The sequence below is a fragment of the Talpa europaea genome (assembly GCF_964194135.1).
Source record: "Talpa europaea genome assembly, chromosome: 16".
Lineage (NCBI taxonomy): Eukaryota > Metazoa > Chordata > Mammalia > Eulipotyphla > Talpidae > Talpa > Talpa europaea.
The window spans coordinates 38,392,351-38,405,769 of NC_140084.1; the positions used below are offsets into that span (position 1 = coordinate 38,392,351).

Consider the following 13,419-nt stretch of genomic DNA (forward strand, 5'->3'; position numbering starts at 1 on the left):
GCCCTGGAGCAACCTTCACCCACTTCCTCCCCACCCCCTGTCATCTGACAGCCCTGGACCAGCTCCGGCCCCAAACAGCACCATTACTAAATGCTAAAATATCTCTGAGGCATTTTCACCCAACATCAAGGGACTGAGACCCCAGAGTGCCCCCCACAGGCACCCAGAATCATCTCTGGAACCCTCTCCTTCTGGAAAAAGTCCGCACTAAGCTCCTATTTTGGTTTCATACCTACAATGAATTATCTTGGCTTTTATGTTGGGCTAACAGAGTGATTTATTATTTACCGAACGCAGTAGACGCTCAGCAGATCAATTTCAATAAAACAATGGATTATAAACGCTGCCAGCAATCTGGCAGTAGCAGTAATCAACAAAACATGTTGTTCTAAATGCTGCATAATAAATTGACTATAATAAACTCATAATTATTCTACTGGCTACATTTCAAAGTTAGCACTAGAAAATAAAATCACCAATTTGGGCTTGGCATTAACGTCCGTGGGCTTCCTTGGATTGCTCGTGTCACTAACGCTGCCACAGCAGACATGTGTGCCACGCGGTGCCAGGAGCCACTCGGTGGTGAGCTGGCCACAGTGTCCACCCAGAGGCCTGATGTGTGCTGGGTCCTCGTCAGTCAGGCCCGCCCCCCGCTCAGGGGCCACCCCAGCTCACAGCTGGGACTGGTCTATTGTGGGGTGAGGTCCCTCTTTGGGGCAGATCAAGAGGGAAGAACAACATCCACTTCCTCTGGGGTGTAAATTCACAGAGAAACACTCAAGGCCATGCAGCCCAGATTCCCCTGGGACAGCTGGGACCATGGGTGGGGCTGGGCTTCTGCCCAGGCACTGGCTTCCCACATCCTGTCCTCCCGCTCAGCCAGAATGGACCACAGAAAGAGCATTAGGGTGAGAAACCCAGAGAGCTCTGGGGTAAGAAACCCAGAAGATGCCAGGTGGTCGCTCCTTGGAACCACCAGGGACTGGCCGCTCCGGCTGTGCTAAGTCTGAGGCAGCCCCTACTATGCCTCAGTGACCTTGCTGCACCTGGTGGAGGGGCTGAGATATCCACCCTGTTGTCAAGATCACCGCATGCCCTCAGTCCCTCCAGGAGGGACATCAGACACTCTGGGAGAGGCAGTACTCGTGGTCTGCCTTGTGGCCACTGGGGATGTCCCCCTCTGTGTGCCCCATCCCTTCTCCAGTCTAGGCCCCGGGAAGAGGGCATCTCGGTCAGCACCTGTGTTCCCGATACGGCCCTTCTGCTACCCCAGGTAGTCCTGACAGGCATGTGTGCTCTCTCCATGGGTCAGAAAAGTAAACTGAGGCTCAGAGGGAACTCAGCCATTGTTGGGCTCCTGCCAACAGTGGCCCGAGCCAGAATACCCTGCCTGGCTACTGGCCCTGGGTGAGTGCAGAGTCTGCGGCCAGTCCCAGTGTTCCCAGAGCGCCCAGTAGCACAGGGATCCTGGGGCTGGGTGGGTTTCTGAAAATACTTGGCAGTGACAGCCCAGAACACGGCATCTCCACACAGGCCCCTTGATGGACGAGGGCTGAGGACCCGGGGTGCAGGAGCTCCCACTCCCTGCCTCAGGGCTGGGTGACACCTGTGTGAGGTGTCCTGGCCAGTGTGCAGGTATCACCAGCTCAGGGATGGCCTAGCAAGGTGCACAAGTGACCTGAGAAGAACCTCAACACTGCCTATAAGCAGGCTTTGGGGAGCCTTGTGGGGTGCCTCAGCAACAGGGGAAAAGGCACGGAAGAGGAGGGAGGGTCTGTGTGTGCCCCCAGCATCTGTGGGTGGATGACCACAGCGAGATGCCTGAGGGCCCGGATGCGTGGCCTGTGGGCTGGGAGCCCTGCAGTGGCCCTGCCTGCAGCTGTCTGACCTGCCCCTGCAGGACATCTGGATGGTAGAGAGGACGGGAGGGAAAGTGAGTGCCATGAGATGAAGGGCAGGCTGCTTCAGGTCAGTGAGGCCCCACAAACCCCTCCCAGGGCCCAGTGAAGCCTGTGAGCAGGACCCACAATTCCACCAACAGAGTCTGCTGCAGGCTGTTGGCCTTGAAGCTGCCCTGTGTCTGCTGGGTCATGGCTGTGTGAGCAGCTGCAAGCACATGCAATGGGCCTCAGGACCGCCCTGCAGACAGTGTGGGGTCAAGGAGCACCCCTGATCTCCTGAACTGATGGCCTGATGCCAAGGGGTCCCGAGACAGAGGCTGGCAGGCTTCAGAGGGCGTAGGCTCCCTGGGAATCTTGCCCGGTCCAGACGAAGGTGCCCAAGACAAAAGTATGAGTGTGGTGGGGGTGATTCAGACCTCCTCAGAGAGTCCACTGTCCAGGCCCCCAGGGGCCAACCCCACCTCATAGGGTCCTCTGGCTCCTCTGCTCGGCTAGAAGCAATGAGAGGAGGCACCAAACAGGCAGTGGCCTCAACTGAGCAGTCTGGGCCCAGAGCAGGCCCAGGGCCTCACTCTGGTCAGTGCCTCAGGATAGGACCAGAGCCTCAGGCTTGAGGTTGAATCCCACCTAGGTCCACTCTTCAAATGCAGTCAGGGCAGAGGAGGCTCAGGGCCCGTCTCACTTACCACATGTCTCCATCCTGGATGGTCCGGTCGTTGGGGGCCCCGGCGTGTCCGTAGTGCAGGACAGCTGAGTTCTCACCACTGCAGAGTACAGGGGGAGGTCAAGGTCCATCCTCCCTAGCAGGTCCGGGGGGCTAGCGCCCTACCCCCTACCCCATGGATAGCATGGCCCACCTTCCTCAAGAGGCCCAGAAGTGGCTGAACCAGACCCACGGCAGAGGTGAGGGTGGGGCCCTGGCCAGGGACAGTGCACCCCTGGAAGTACTGCCCTCAGGGCTTCCCTAGCCTCTGAGGCAGGTGTCCTTTGGGCTGGGAATGGGTCCCACTTAGTGTGGGTCAAGAACAGGAATGGGGAGGGGTCTGTGGGCCTGGGGGGGGGGGTTCTGTCTTTTGCTGGTGTCAGAGGGAGAGGGAGGGTTACTGGGAAGGGTTGGCTATGTCGGGCTGTCCCTGCAGCCCTGCAGGACTGTGATAGGAAGCCAGTGGCTCCCTGCACCCCAACTCCACAGAGACTCCTTAATGAGTGGTACCTTTAAGAAAAAAAGGACTTTCAAGTCTGTCCAAAGGAAAAAAAAAACCCTCACCTGGGTGTAATATTTATGGCCCCCATTCGGGAGTCTGAGGAATCATAAAAGTAGAAATAATGATTTTTCTCTCTATCTACCAGAGAAGAACATTTCCAAGGACTGAGATGTTCATATGTATTATTCATGGACCAGGCCGTGCACACCAGCACAGCGGCTGCCTCAGACTTGGCTGCAGGGGCCGGACCTTTGACCCACGGGGCCGCGAGAAGGCAGAGGCGGCCTTCGCTTGTGGAGCCTCAAAAGGGTTAACGACTTCCAAACACGCAGGCATTGGGGTGGGTGTGGATGTGGGTGTGAGCAGGTGTGTCTGGGAGGGGAGACTTGGACAATCCCTCACATTCCCTCACCCTCTGCCCCTGACCAACCCACATGACCTGGGACGCTGGCTTACCTGCCGCAGATGCAGGTGTAGGAGCTGTGGCGCATGCCGCCCCGGGAGTAGCAGTAGTGCTCGAAGAGGCTGCAGGGGAAGGACAGTGTCAGGTGGGGTCACCAGGGGGGCTGCACACCCCGCCCTGGGGTCACTCCTCTGCCCAGGCCTTGCTCAGCTATGGCCCCACAAAGGCCTGAGCTCTCCATCATGGTTCTTTGAGGCCTGGAGCTCAAGGTCAGTCACAGGCCACAGGCCCACCAAGGTCAGTGTGGAGAGGAGTAAGGCCAAAGAGTTTGCCACCCCCAGTGACAAGGCGAGGCCCAGCCTCCCAGTCCCACCGGGGACAACCCTGGTGCTTCGGGGAGATGGGCTGGCACGGGCCGCAGGAGACAGGGCTGCAGGGGCTGTCTCCCTGGACTCCTGTGTCCAATAGCTGCACCCTAGCCCTTGGGGTGATTGGATATACCACTGGGGGGACACGAGAACTCCGCTGGCCCCTCACAGGACTCGCCCAGGGCTCCGGATCTGACCTCAGAGAAAGGTGAAGGCAAGGAGAGTGGAAGCTATTGGCACCGGTCGGGGTTGAGGGTGAGAGACAGGCCCTTGTGCAGCTGGAGAGGGCAGGGTTGTCTCCAGGGAGGTGGAGAGAGAACTAGAGGCAGGCCCCGCTTCTCCACTCTTAGGACAAGCAGCAAATCAATTCCCCCTGTTCCCCAAGCTCTTGCCAGCCACATCAACACCACATCAGCAGTGCCGAACCCTTGAGAGCCCAGGTTGGACCCCGCCCCACCCACCACATGCCTCAGGACCTGGGCTGGTGCATTCCAGTTGGCATGGGGCTCTGTGTTCCAAGGGCCCAGCCTCTGCAGAGCCCAGTTAGGGAGGGGCGTTGCCCTCACCCCTTCCCAGAGGCCAGGCAAGAGCTTGGACCCAGCCCTGTGGATGGCCCAGAGGGAGAAGCAGGTGTAGGTGGAATCCCCCCGCCCCCCCAGGCTGTGCGGCCGCCCCTTCCTCAGAACAAGACCGCCTTCGGGTTCGCTCAGCGGCAACCCTGCCTCTCGTGTTCTAGGTCTGTTTCAGAGAATGTCTGTGTGGAGGAGTCTAATTTTCCAGGCACTGTAAACACAAATTATGTATAATTGTTATGATTGGGTATTAAGTCGTTGTTATGCAGGAACGGTGCTGCTGTGTTCCGTCGGCTTTCAGACTTGCCTTACAAACCGCACAGGATAATTGGGCCTCTGCGAGTGAAATATTGCCTCAACAAAGGGTTCCCAGGACTGTCAGGGAGGCGACGGGAGCCATGTGCTCCAGTTCACGGTGGGGATGTTCAGGCAGCTGCAGCCACTTATGCTCAGTCCCAGAGCCCACGGGAAGGCGGGACTAGCCACAGCCCTGCACTCCCTCCACGCAGCAGGCCCCCTACACTGGCTGGGCGCAGTCTCTGCTCCCCTCAGACACCAGGGGCCCCACGTCCAGTACAAGAGCCCTTGCCTTCCAGGAGCCTCGCTGCTCCTTAGCTTTGGGAGATGCAGCCACCTGGGCAGAGGTGAGCTGCAGGTTCCACACAGCCTTTTCCAGGTGATCTGTGCCAGCTGTACGCGCAGATTAATGATAAGAACATTCTACAGTGGCCTGAGACAACAGGAGGGTTTGGGCCCCTGTACTATAGCCACTCACATTAGCAGGTGTCTCTCTACCATGCACCCCGCTCAGGACACACATGCCCTGGCTCCTGCTTAAGAAAAAGGTAACTCAGAGAAAAAGGCACACTTCAGAAGTGCCAAACGAAGGAACGGCTGGCCCAGCTTCCAGCTGCAGATTCTTTGCCATGGAGGATTCCACAGGCCCACAAGGAAGAGACAACAAGACCACGAGGGACATCCACCCCAGCTGACAAGGGTCTGAGGTTCTTCTGATTGGACTTCAGCATCTAATTGTGCTTTAAATTAGTCTTTCTGACACTGCATGGGGAGAACCTGGGGCCTTAGTGGCCATAACAAGTGGATATAGCGGGCTTCCGGGTCCCTCTCTCTGGGACCTCAGCCTGGCTGCAGACCCAAAAGTGCCCAGGTGCCATGACTCGGGAGCCTGTGGAAAGAGGATATGGGTGAAGAATAGGTGCTCCAATCTGTTATAGGACAGGGAGAGGGGCAGTCCAAACCCCGCAAACCTGCCTATTCTAAATGGGTTCTGCCATCCGCCGCATCAACACAAAACATATGAGACTTTAATGGGAAGGATCTTTAATAAAACTAGGAAACAATATAGGTAAGGCAAAGAGTCTAGTTTCTAAATGAAGCACCCAAAGTTACCCGTCCCCTCGTGGGTAAAACTCCATCCAAATGGGATCGGCCCAGAACAAGGCCCCAAAGCCTGACACAAGTCTAAAGCATCTTCCAGTGGGGACCCACAGAAAAGGGTCACAAACAACCAGACAAGCCCGGAAGGAAAAGAGCAAAATCAACATCCAGATAAAAGCTGCCATTGTCACCTCCCCACGGGTCTCACCCACATCTGTGTCACCCCGTCCACGACCAAAAGACAAGTGCAGTTTCTTCACGTGTCTCTAGGCTCCATGCGCCTCCTCCAGGTCTCCTGGCTCCATCCTGCTTCCTTCCTCAGTCTCTTCTTCAGCTTCTCCTCTTCCTACTCAGCTCCCCCCTCCCTTGGGAGGGGCAGGGAACCTCCCCCTTTCCTGGGGACCACCCTGTTACAAAACCAGGTCCCACACTTGACGTAAGGCTCCTGTGAGCATGGCAGGAGGACAGGCTGCCTGTTTCCTCCTGGATGGGTCACAGACCAAGGCAGCAACAGAAGGACACTCAGTGAAGACCCTTCTAGACCTTTAATGGGATACGGGGCAAACTGAGCCAGGTGAGGCACTGGCTGACTCACAACCAGAGCAGCCTAACTACTGGCAAAATGAGGCACTAATCTATGGCCAATTCAGACCCCCTGGAGCCACAATAAATGATGCAAAGGCAGAGTATGTGGCTGGAGCCTTGGACCTCCAACACCCCGAGGGGCCATGTGAAGTATAACAAGGGAAGGAAGGGGAGGCCAGAAAGGAGGAGGGAACTGTCAGTCTTGGGGTCCCAGAGGCCTTGGTTACAGCTGCCATGTGGGGACAATGAGGCAACAGGGAGGGGATGGCCGTGAGACCCCACCTCCACAACGCTGGGGCCTAGGCAGTGATACACCCTCAGTCAAAGGGTAGGCTCAGAGAAAATTCACCAGCATCAAAGGAGGGAATCAGGAAGTGGAGTTAGAATCCACAGCACAGGTCTGGCCTCTCTGGGGTCCAGGTTCAAGTATGGGCCAGGTCTGGAAGCCTTCAAGTCAGGGCATTAACAAAAAACCTGGGTGCTGACTGGTGTCATTCTAGGCCTTACTGACCCTCCCTCCTGCACACCTGGAGGGAGGCCGGGGTGGGGAGCACACCAATGGGCACATGGCCCAGCCCCCCTGCTGCCCCTAGGAGCAGGTGGGCTCCACCCACAGCCAGGATCCGCGCGCAGACGCTCCGCACTCCGGGATCCCTGGAGCTCTTGCACATGTGGCTATTGCTCCAACACCCTTGCCTATAAATTTCTCCCAAGCAAACGTGGGTAGAAAATGCTCTGTATCCAGGCATAAATGAGAACCTTTAAGTAATCTGGGAGAGTATGTGCTGTGAATAACGAGGTGGATGGAGCTACTGCAGCGACACAGGGGCAGGCCCATTTGTCAGTGTCTAGAAATGACTAATGGGCCAGGGACAGCAAATTCTGAGTCCCAGGTTGTAGGGATGGTGTCTCCTGGGACGGCGTCGCCGGGCCTCCCCCTGGATCCGCAAATCCAAACCCAAGAGCCTTCCTGGGCACACGGCCCAGCTCTTGTCCTGTGACGTTTACCATCTAATGAGGAGACAGCCATAGCCCTATGAGAATGCATCCGCTGCCCAGGACAACAGCAGAGGTTGCCCTGAGCGGCAAGCCCCTGCCAGCTTAGCTGTGAGCACTGGCACATGGGGCCAGAGAGGTCGGCAGGGGCTGTGTGAGCTGATCATCAGCCAAATCACCCCCTTCCCAGGCTGGGCCTCCAAGCACAGCAGGTTCCAGAGAGCTGGACCAGGAGCAAGAGAGTGGAAGACAGGCTGGTGGGTGGAAGCCATTCACTCAGCCGAGGAGTGTGTCCAGGAGGGTTACAGAGGGGGCTATGGGTCAGAGCCAGAGGGCAGAGGGTGGGTCATCTCAGCCAGAAGGTCGCTCATACCCACTGTTACTGCAGTGTTCCCAGAGGCTCTACTGGTAGGGCAGGGTCCTGCACCCTCAGGCCTGTCAGGTAGTCCCACTCCTGGCTCTGCCACCTACCAGCTGGATGGCCTCTCTGTGCCTCAGTTTCCTTATCTGTAAGACGGGGTGATATCAGTACCTCCCACAGGGCTGGGGTGCCACTGAAGGGACTTAATAGTATGAAGCAGACCATGCCTGGCACACAGGGAGCACCGCGTCCAGGATCCATGTGGAACGGGACGGCCATCATCGCTGTCACTGCTCAGAGCCCTCTGAGGGAGTGCATGCAGCAGGGACCCTCCTGCAGGCTGTAGGGAAGGACGCCTGGCTATGGTGGTCTCTGAGATACTCCTCTAAAACCAGGGAACATGCGCAGACCCACCTGGACACTGCACCTGCATGTTCTGGCACAGCCAGGCTCCAGGCATGGGCCGACGTCTCTGGGATAAATGTGCACACACAGGGTGCCCATGGTACAGGGCGCCTCGGTCTACAGTCCCTTCCCGGCTGTACCCCACCCCCACGCTGGCCCTTAAGTCTCACCTCCTGACCCCCAGTTCCCCACCAGAGCCCAGAACCTGTAAGGGGGAGGGTGGTGCAGAGGGTCTTATGTGTTTGGGGACAAATGACTATTCTGTGCAGCTGTCCCTGTACTAAGTTACTTTCCATTCACGAGTATTAATCAATATTTTATTTTCTGGATAAAAATGGCCATAATTATGTAATGAATGTGACATGCCTTTGAAGAACTACCCAATTACTAAAAGCAAATTCTATTCATAGTAAGAAAGACAACGATCCCCATCCCGTGGAGGGGGGCCCCCAAGAGTCACCTGGAGGAGGAGCAGAGTGTCTCCTGCTTTCCCCAGATAGAGCAGCTACAGAGGACCTGGAGCCAAAGCCAGAGCAGGGTTCTGGGATCAGCAGGAGGAGGAGATGCTTCACATGGAACAGAAGCCTAATTGTTCCTGAATTCTTAGGGGCGGTTAGATGCTGCTCCTTTCATTTCTTCTGGGGGCCCATGGGGCCACCAGAATTACCTGGCAGGAGAGCCCCCGTTCCCATCCGTCGTCAGCCGCTGCACAGGGGCAGCTGCAGAGACCTGTCCAGGGTTCTGCCCAAATTCCCAGGTCCTACACCCAAGTTCTCTGGGTCTCCCGTGAGGTGGCAAACTGGGGAGGGAGTTGGAGAGAAAGCTAGGCATAATGGCTCCGAGCATTTTAAATGAGCAAGTAGCAATCACACTGTCGCCAAGAAGGGACTGATTTAAAGCCTTGGACTAAACCCAGAAACGCATTATTAATAAAACCTTGCTCACACTCAGCTTCACAGCACAGCCTGTGCCGATGCGGCACCCCAGGCACACAGACCGTCTGCAGCAGCTGCAGCGGCCACCCCGCCTTCAGCAGTTCTCTTTCTGCCTGGTGTTCCCCAAGACTCCTCTCTGTCCCCTTCTGCCACCCCCACCCTGGCCCTGGACCAGGGACAACAACGCCTTCCCACCCAGGGAAGGACCTGCAGGCTCAGGCGACCTGGCCAGGGAGCACATGGCACCAGGCATGCTGGGCCTGCCTGGACCACCTCCACATAGTCTGCCAGTGAAGACAGACTCTGAGCCCACTTCCTTCTCAGATTACTCCCCTGATTCCCCAGAAGCTGCCAGGCTGCCCTCCACTAGCACCCTCATTCTGAGGGGCTACACTGGAGGGGAGGGAACTCACACAGACCGAGATCAATCCAGGACCTGCTACCAACTCTGAGACTTGGGGCAGGTCACGCAGTCAACCCAATAAGGAAGACTGAGCAGCCACTGGCAGCATTTGACGCTTACAACAATCCTGTTGGGGACAGGAGAGACATGCCCCGCCCCCACCCACCCACCCCCCACCCACCCCGCACAGATGAGGAAACAGTGCTGGGAACCTTTCCAAACCGGGTTGGACCTTGGAGTTCCTGCAGGCCCTGATGCCCCCCAGGCATGCCAGTGCTGGAGGTCTGGGGCAGCACTCCTGGGTAGCGCAGGCTTTGCGCTGAGTCCTGATGGTGAATGATGTGAGCACAATTTCCAGACTCTGGTCTCGTGTTTGCACAGGGACTGTAATGGAAACGAGATGGATCTGCCTGGACAGAGGCAGGGTGGGCGTCCCAGGGGCACTGGTGAAAAGCAGGAGCTGGAGCTCCGGGAGAGGCCCTGGGATGAGGCTCTCGAAGGCGGGAATTCACCAACCAGAGGCAAGGGCAGCGGCAAAGACGGCAGCGGTCATGCCAGGAAGGCAGGCGCACCCGAGAGCGCCACTCACTCTCTTCCTGAGAGCAGCCTTATCAAGGTACCAGATAATTAGCATTTTAATTGGATAATTGGGAATTCTAAATTGCCTATCTTGTATTAAGCATAACTGAGGACATAACATGACATTCAATTAACAAATATTCCCCTTTATTCTTGACATGCTTGATTAGGTTGAGTTTCTGAGCTCCTCAGTATCTGTTGCTGGATAAAACATTATACTCATCCGTCTGGGGAATTGGCTTCCAGAGCCCCGAGATACCCGGATCTATGGATGCCAAGTTGCTTATATAAAAAGGTGTGGTCTCTGCATGTGACCTACACACAGCTTCTCGCACACTGTAGATCATCTCTAAGTGACTTACAACGTCCATGCTGTATAAACAGTTGTTATAGTGTGTTTTGAGAGAATAAAGACGAGAAAGAGGGTGTATGTGACAGCACAGACTCAACCATGGAGGGCCTAACAATATAGCAGATTTTAAATCCATGGTTGGTTGAATCCACAGACGCAGACCCTGTAGATACAGAGATTATTTATATCCTTAGTTGTTCAAGCTCTGTCCTCATCAGATTGTTAATAAAATTAAATAGTGTGTGTGTGTGTGCGTGTGTGTGTGTGTGTGTGTATGGAAGAGACCTTAGAAATTGTCTACACCCTGAAAAAAAGCAAGAAGCATCTAACTGCCCAGAGATTATTAAATATTTCCATTGAACGTCCTTTGAGGCATGTTTTAATGCAGAAGCTCAGATTTTAAAGGTAATAAAGAACTGTAAACTTTTCTTAAGTCACCTTTTGACTGAAGTCTCTCTCACGCACACAGAAAAAGGGCCAAATCATAAGGACCCAGCAAAAGGGCCTGTGCTAACTGAGCATCCCCGGCCCTCCTAGACAGCCGTCCCTCCCAGCCTGACTTCAGACTCACAGGTAAGGTTTGCCTATTCTTGAATTTGACATAAATGGAAAAAATTGAGGAGATCTCTTTGTGTCTGGCTTCCTCCACTGCTCCGGTCATGCTGGTGAAGGCTTCCCCGCTGGCCCTCCCACCCTGGGGTGGGCGGGTGACACTTGCTCGCACCCTGAGCTGGTAGCGTTCCCCATGGTGGGTATGCCCCAGGAGACTTCTCATTCTGCTGGCGAACACCCTGGTTGTAGCTCTCATGAGTGGTGCTGCATACAAGTGGATGTTCTCGTGTGGTCTCTGGGGCCTGTGCGCATGCGTCTCTGTCAATCACATAGCAGGGAGTGGAAAAGCTGTGTCACAGGATTTTGCGTAGGCTCAGCTTTGGCAGATAAAGTCAGTCTTTCTGGGCAGTTGTATTAATTTACTCCCCAGCTTATAACTTCTTCTCCTCCATGGCTGATGCACAGGGCTCAAGGGAGCTGAGAAGGGTCTGCAAGGACAAAAGGCCCCACCCAGTCCTGGGCCAGGAAGTCCCCAGGAGGACTTGCTAAAGCAGGAATGTTTTTCCCTGACAACAGTGACAAGTCTACGCTAATTTTATTTCTAACGCTGTCACTGTCCAGAATCTGCCTGTTTCTCCCCACAGGCGCTGTGCCCCGCTGGTGCAGGCCTTCATCCTCTCTCGCCTGGTCGATGACAACAGCGTGGTGACTTGTCCCTCGCAGAGTGTGCTCCACAGGGGGCCTTTCACACTGGATGTAGGATCACTGGACTCAAACCCAGCCCTGGCTTTCCACGAGGGCCTGCCTCCTCCGTTCACCTCCTTTTGTCTTCTTGGTCTGTCTCCTGGCTGCTGCTGGCAACATGGGGCAAATTCCCACTGCAGGGCCATGGGGTGGGGTGTGTTCTCTCCCCTAGGAAGGTCACAGCTATTCCCTCTCTTCCTTCAGTCTCCCCTCCACTGTTACCTTCTCAGGGAACTTTGTCCTGAGTCTCTGGATAAAGAGCAGCTCTCTCCTTCAACCTTCACCATGAAATGACTTATCCTCTCTCTCCCTACCTGTCTCCCTCCCTCTCTCTCTCCCCTTTGCTCCGCCCCAACCTATTCATCTTTTCTTTCCTTCAATCCCATCCATCCATCCATCCATCCATCTTCCCATCCTCCCTTGCCTCGCTTCAGTCTGGAATTTCACCTATTTTGTTCACTGTAGTATGCCCAGAGCCTAGAACAGTGCCTGACACACAGCAGGTTTTTTGTACATTTCTACTGAGTGACTGAATAAGTAAATGGCGGTGTGGGGAGCACCCCAGCCTAACATCTGCTAGCTCTCTACATTGTCCTCCCCTCCATGTAACGGACACCTGTGTCATATGCCTCTCCAGGCTTCCAGCGAAACTGCTAGCAGTAGAATTGCTGACCAAATGATGCTGAAATGTTGAGCATGTTTTTGAGTGTCAGGGCATGTTCTCCCCAATGGATCCCAGAAAGCTCAAAGGGATTTTCAGGGTCCTGATCAGGGCACCACAGGGCCTGTTTGCCCACAGGATGGCAAATCTGGTAGGCAAAACAAAACATTCCATTGTTTCACTGATGAACCAGCAACTTAGCACATACTCTTATGTTCATCTCCTCATAGTTCTTCCTTTCTGAATGAACTTTCTGGTGCTTTCTCTGCTGATTCCCCAAAAGGAGGACAGAGCAGTGGAGGCAGGAAGTGCAGACAAGGGCACAGCAGGAGTGGTGCCTGGGATGGCAGCAGCACCCACGAGATGGAACCCAGAGCCCGAGGCATGTGGCTCAAGTGGGAAATCCTACATCTGCCAATCCAGACACTCCTGGGCCTGACAGCCCCAACCAGGAAATCCCTGGAAGAGTCGTGTAAGAGGAACAACCTGCCAGCTGCTCTCTGCCTTATGCTGGGATCAGCCTGCTCACCTCTGACCCGATGTCACCGGTCAGTCCTTGCTGTCATCAATAGTAATACCTCACTTGGCCCCAACCCCCAAAATCTCCCTTTAAAAGTGCACTAGGCCACCCCAGGGATCATCCAGGTGGCATATCACCAGGAAAGGGTGGCAGGAGATGATCCTAATTCAACATAAACCAGCAGCTACTTTCCCTCCAAGAGATGTTTAAATAGCACCCCTGCTGGGAAGGCACAGGGGAAATTAGCCAGGTACACAGGGAGACTTCTGGGGCACCTACTGGGGGGACTGTCCTTAAGAGTCCACGAGATGACATTACAGGGTACACAATCAACATTTTATACATTAGATATTTGCTTTCAAGTGTTGCCTTCCATTTATGGCAGGTTGTATTGGGTTTTACTCATGGCAGGTAAATAAGGCTTTCTTTTAAAATGTATCTAGAGAGAAAGCAGAAAGAAATGCCTAAGCAATCGGAAT

At 55.1% G+C, this 13,419-nt stretch overlaps 1 protein-coding gene across 1 annotated transcript in view; it reads right to left on the reverse strand.

Annotated features, from left to right (window-relative positions):
* The window catches only part of PEPD (peptidase D), a gene marked incomplete at both ends in the record, with an annotated part of 93,027 nt that overhangs the window by 17,972 nt on the left and 61,636 nt on the right, over positions 1 to 13,419 (reverse strand). Inside the window, 2 exons of the mRNA XM_084256873.1 lie at positions 2,588 to 2,665; positions 3,563 to 3,631. Of these exons, the coding sequence (XP_084112999.1) occupies positions 2,588 to 2,665; positions 3,563 to 3,631 (147 nt within the window). The remainder of the gene's footprint in view (positions 1 to 2,587; positions 2,666 to 3,562; positions 3,632 to 13,419) is intronic.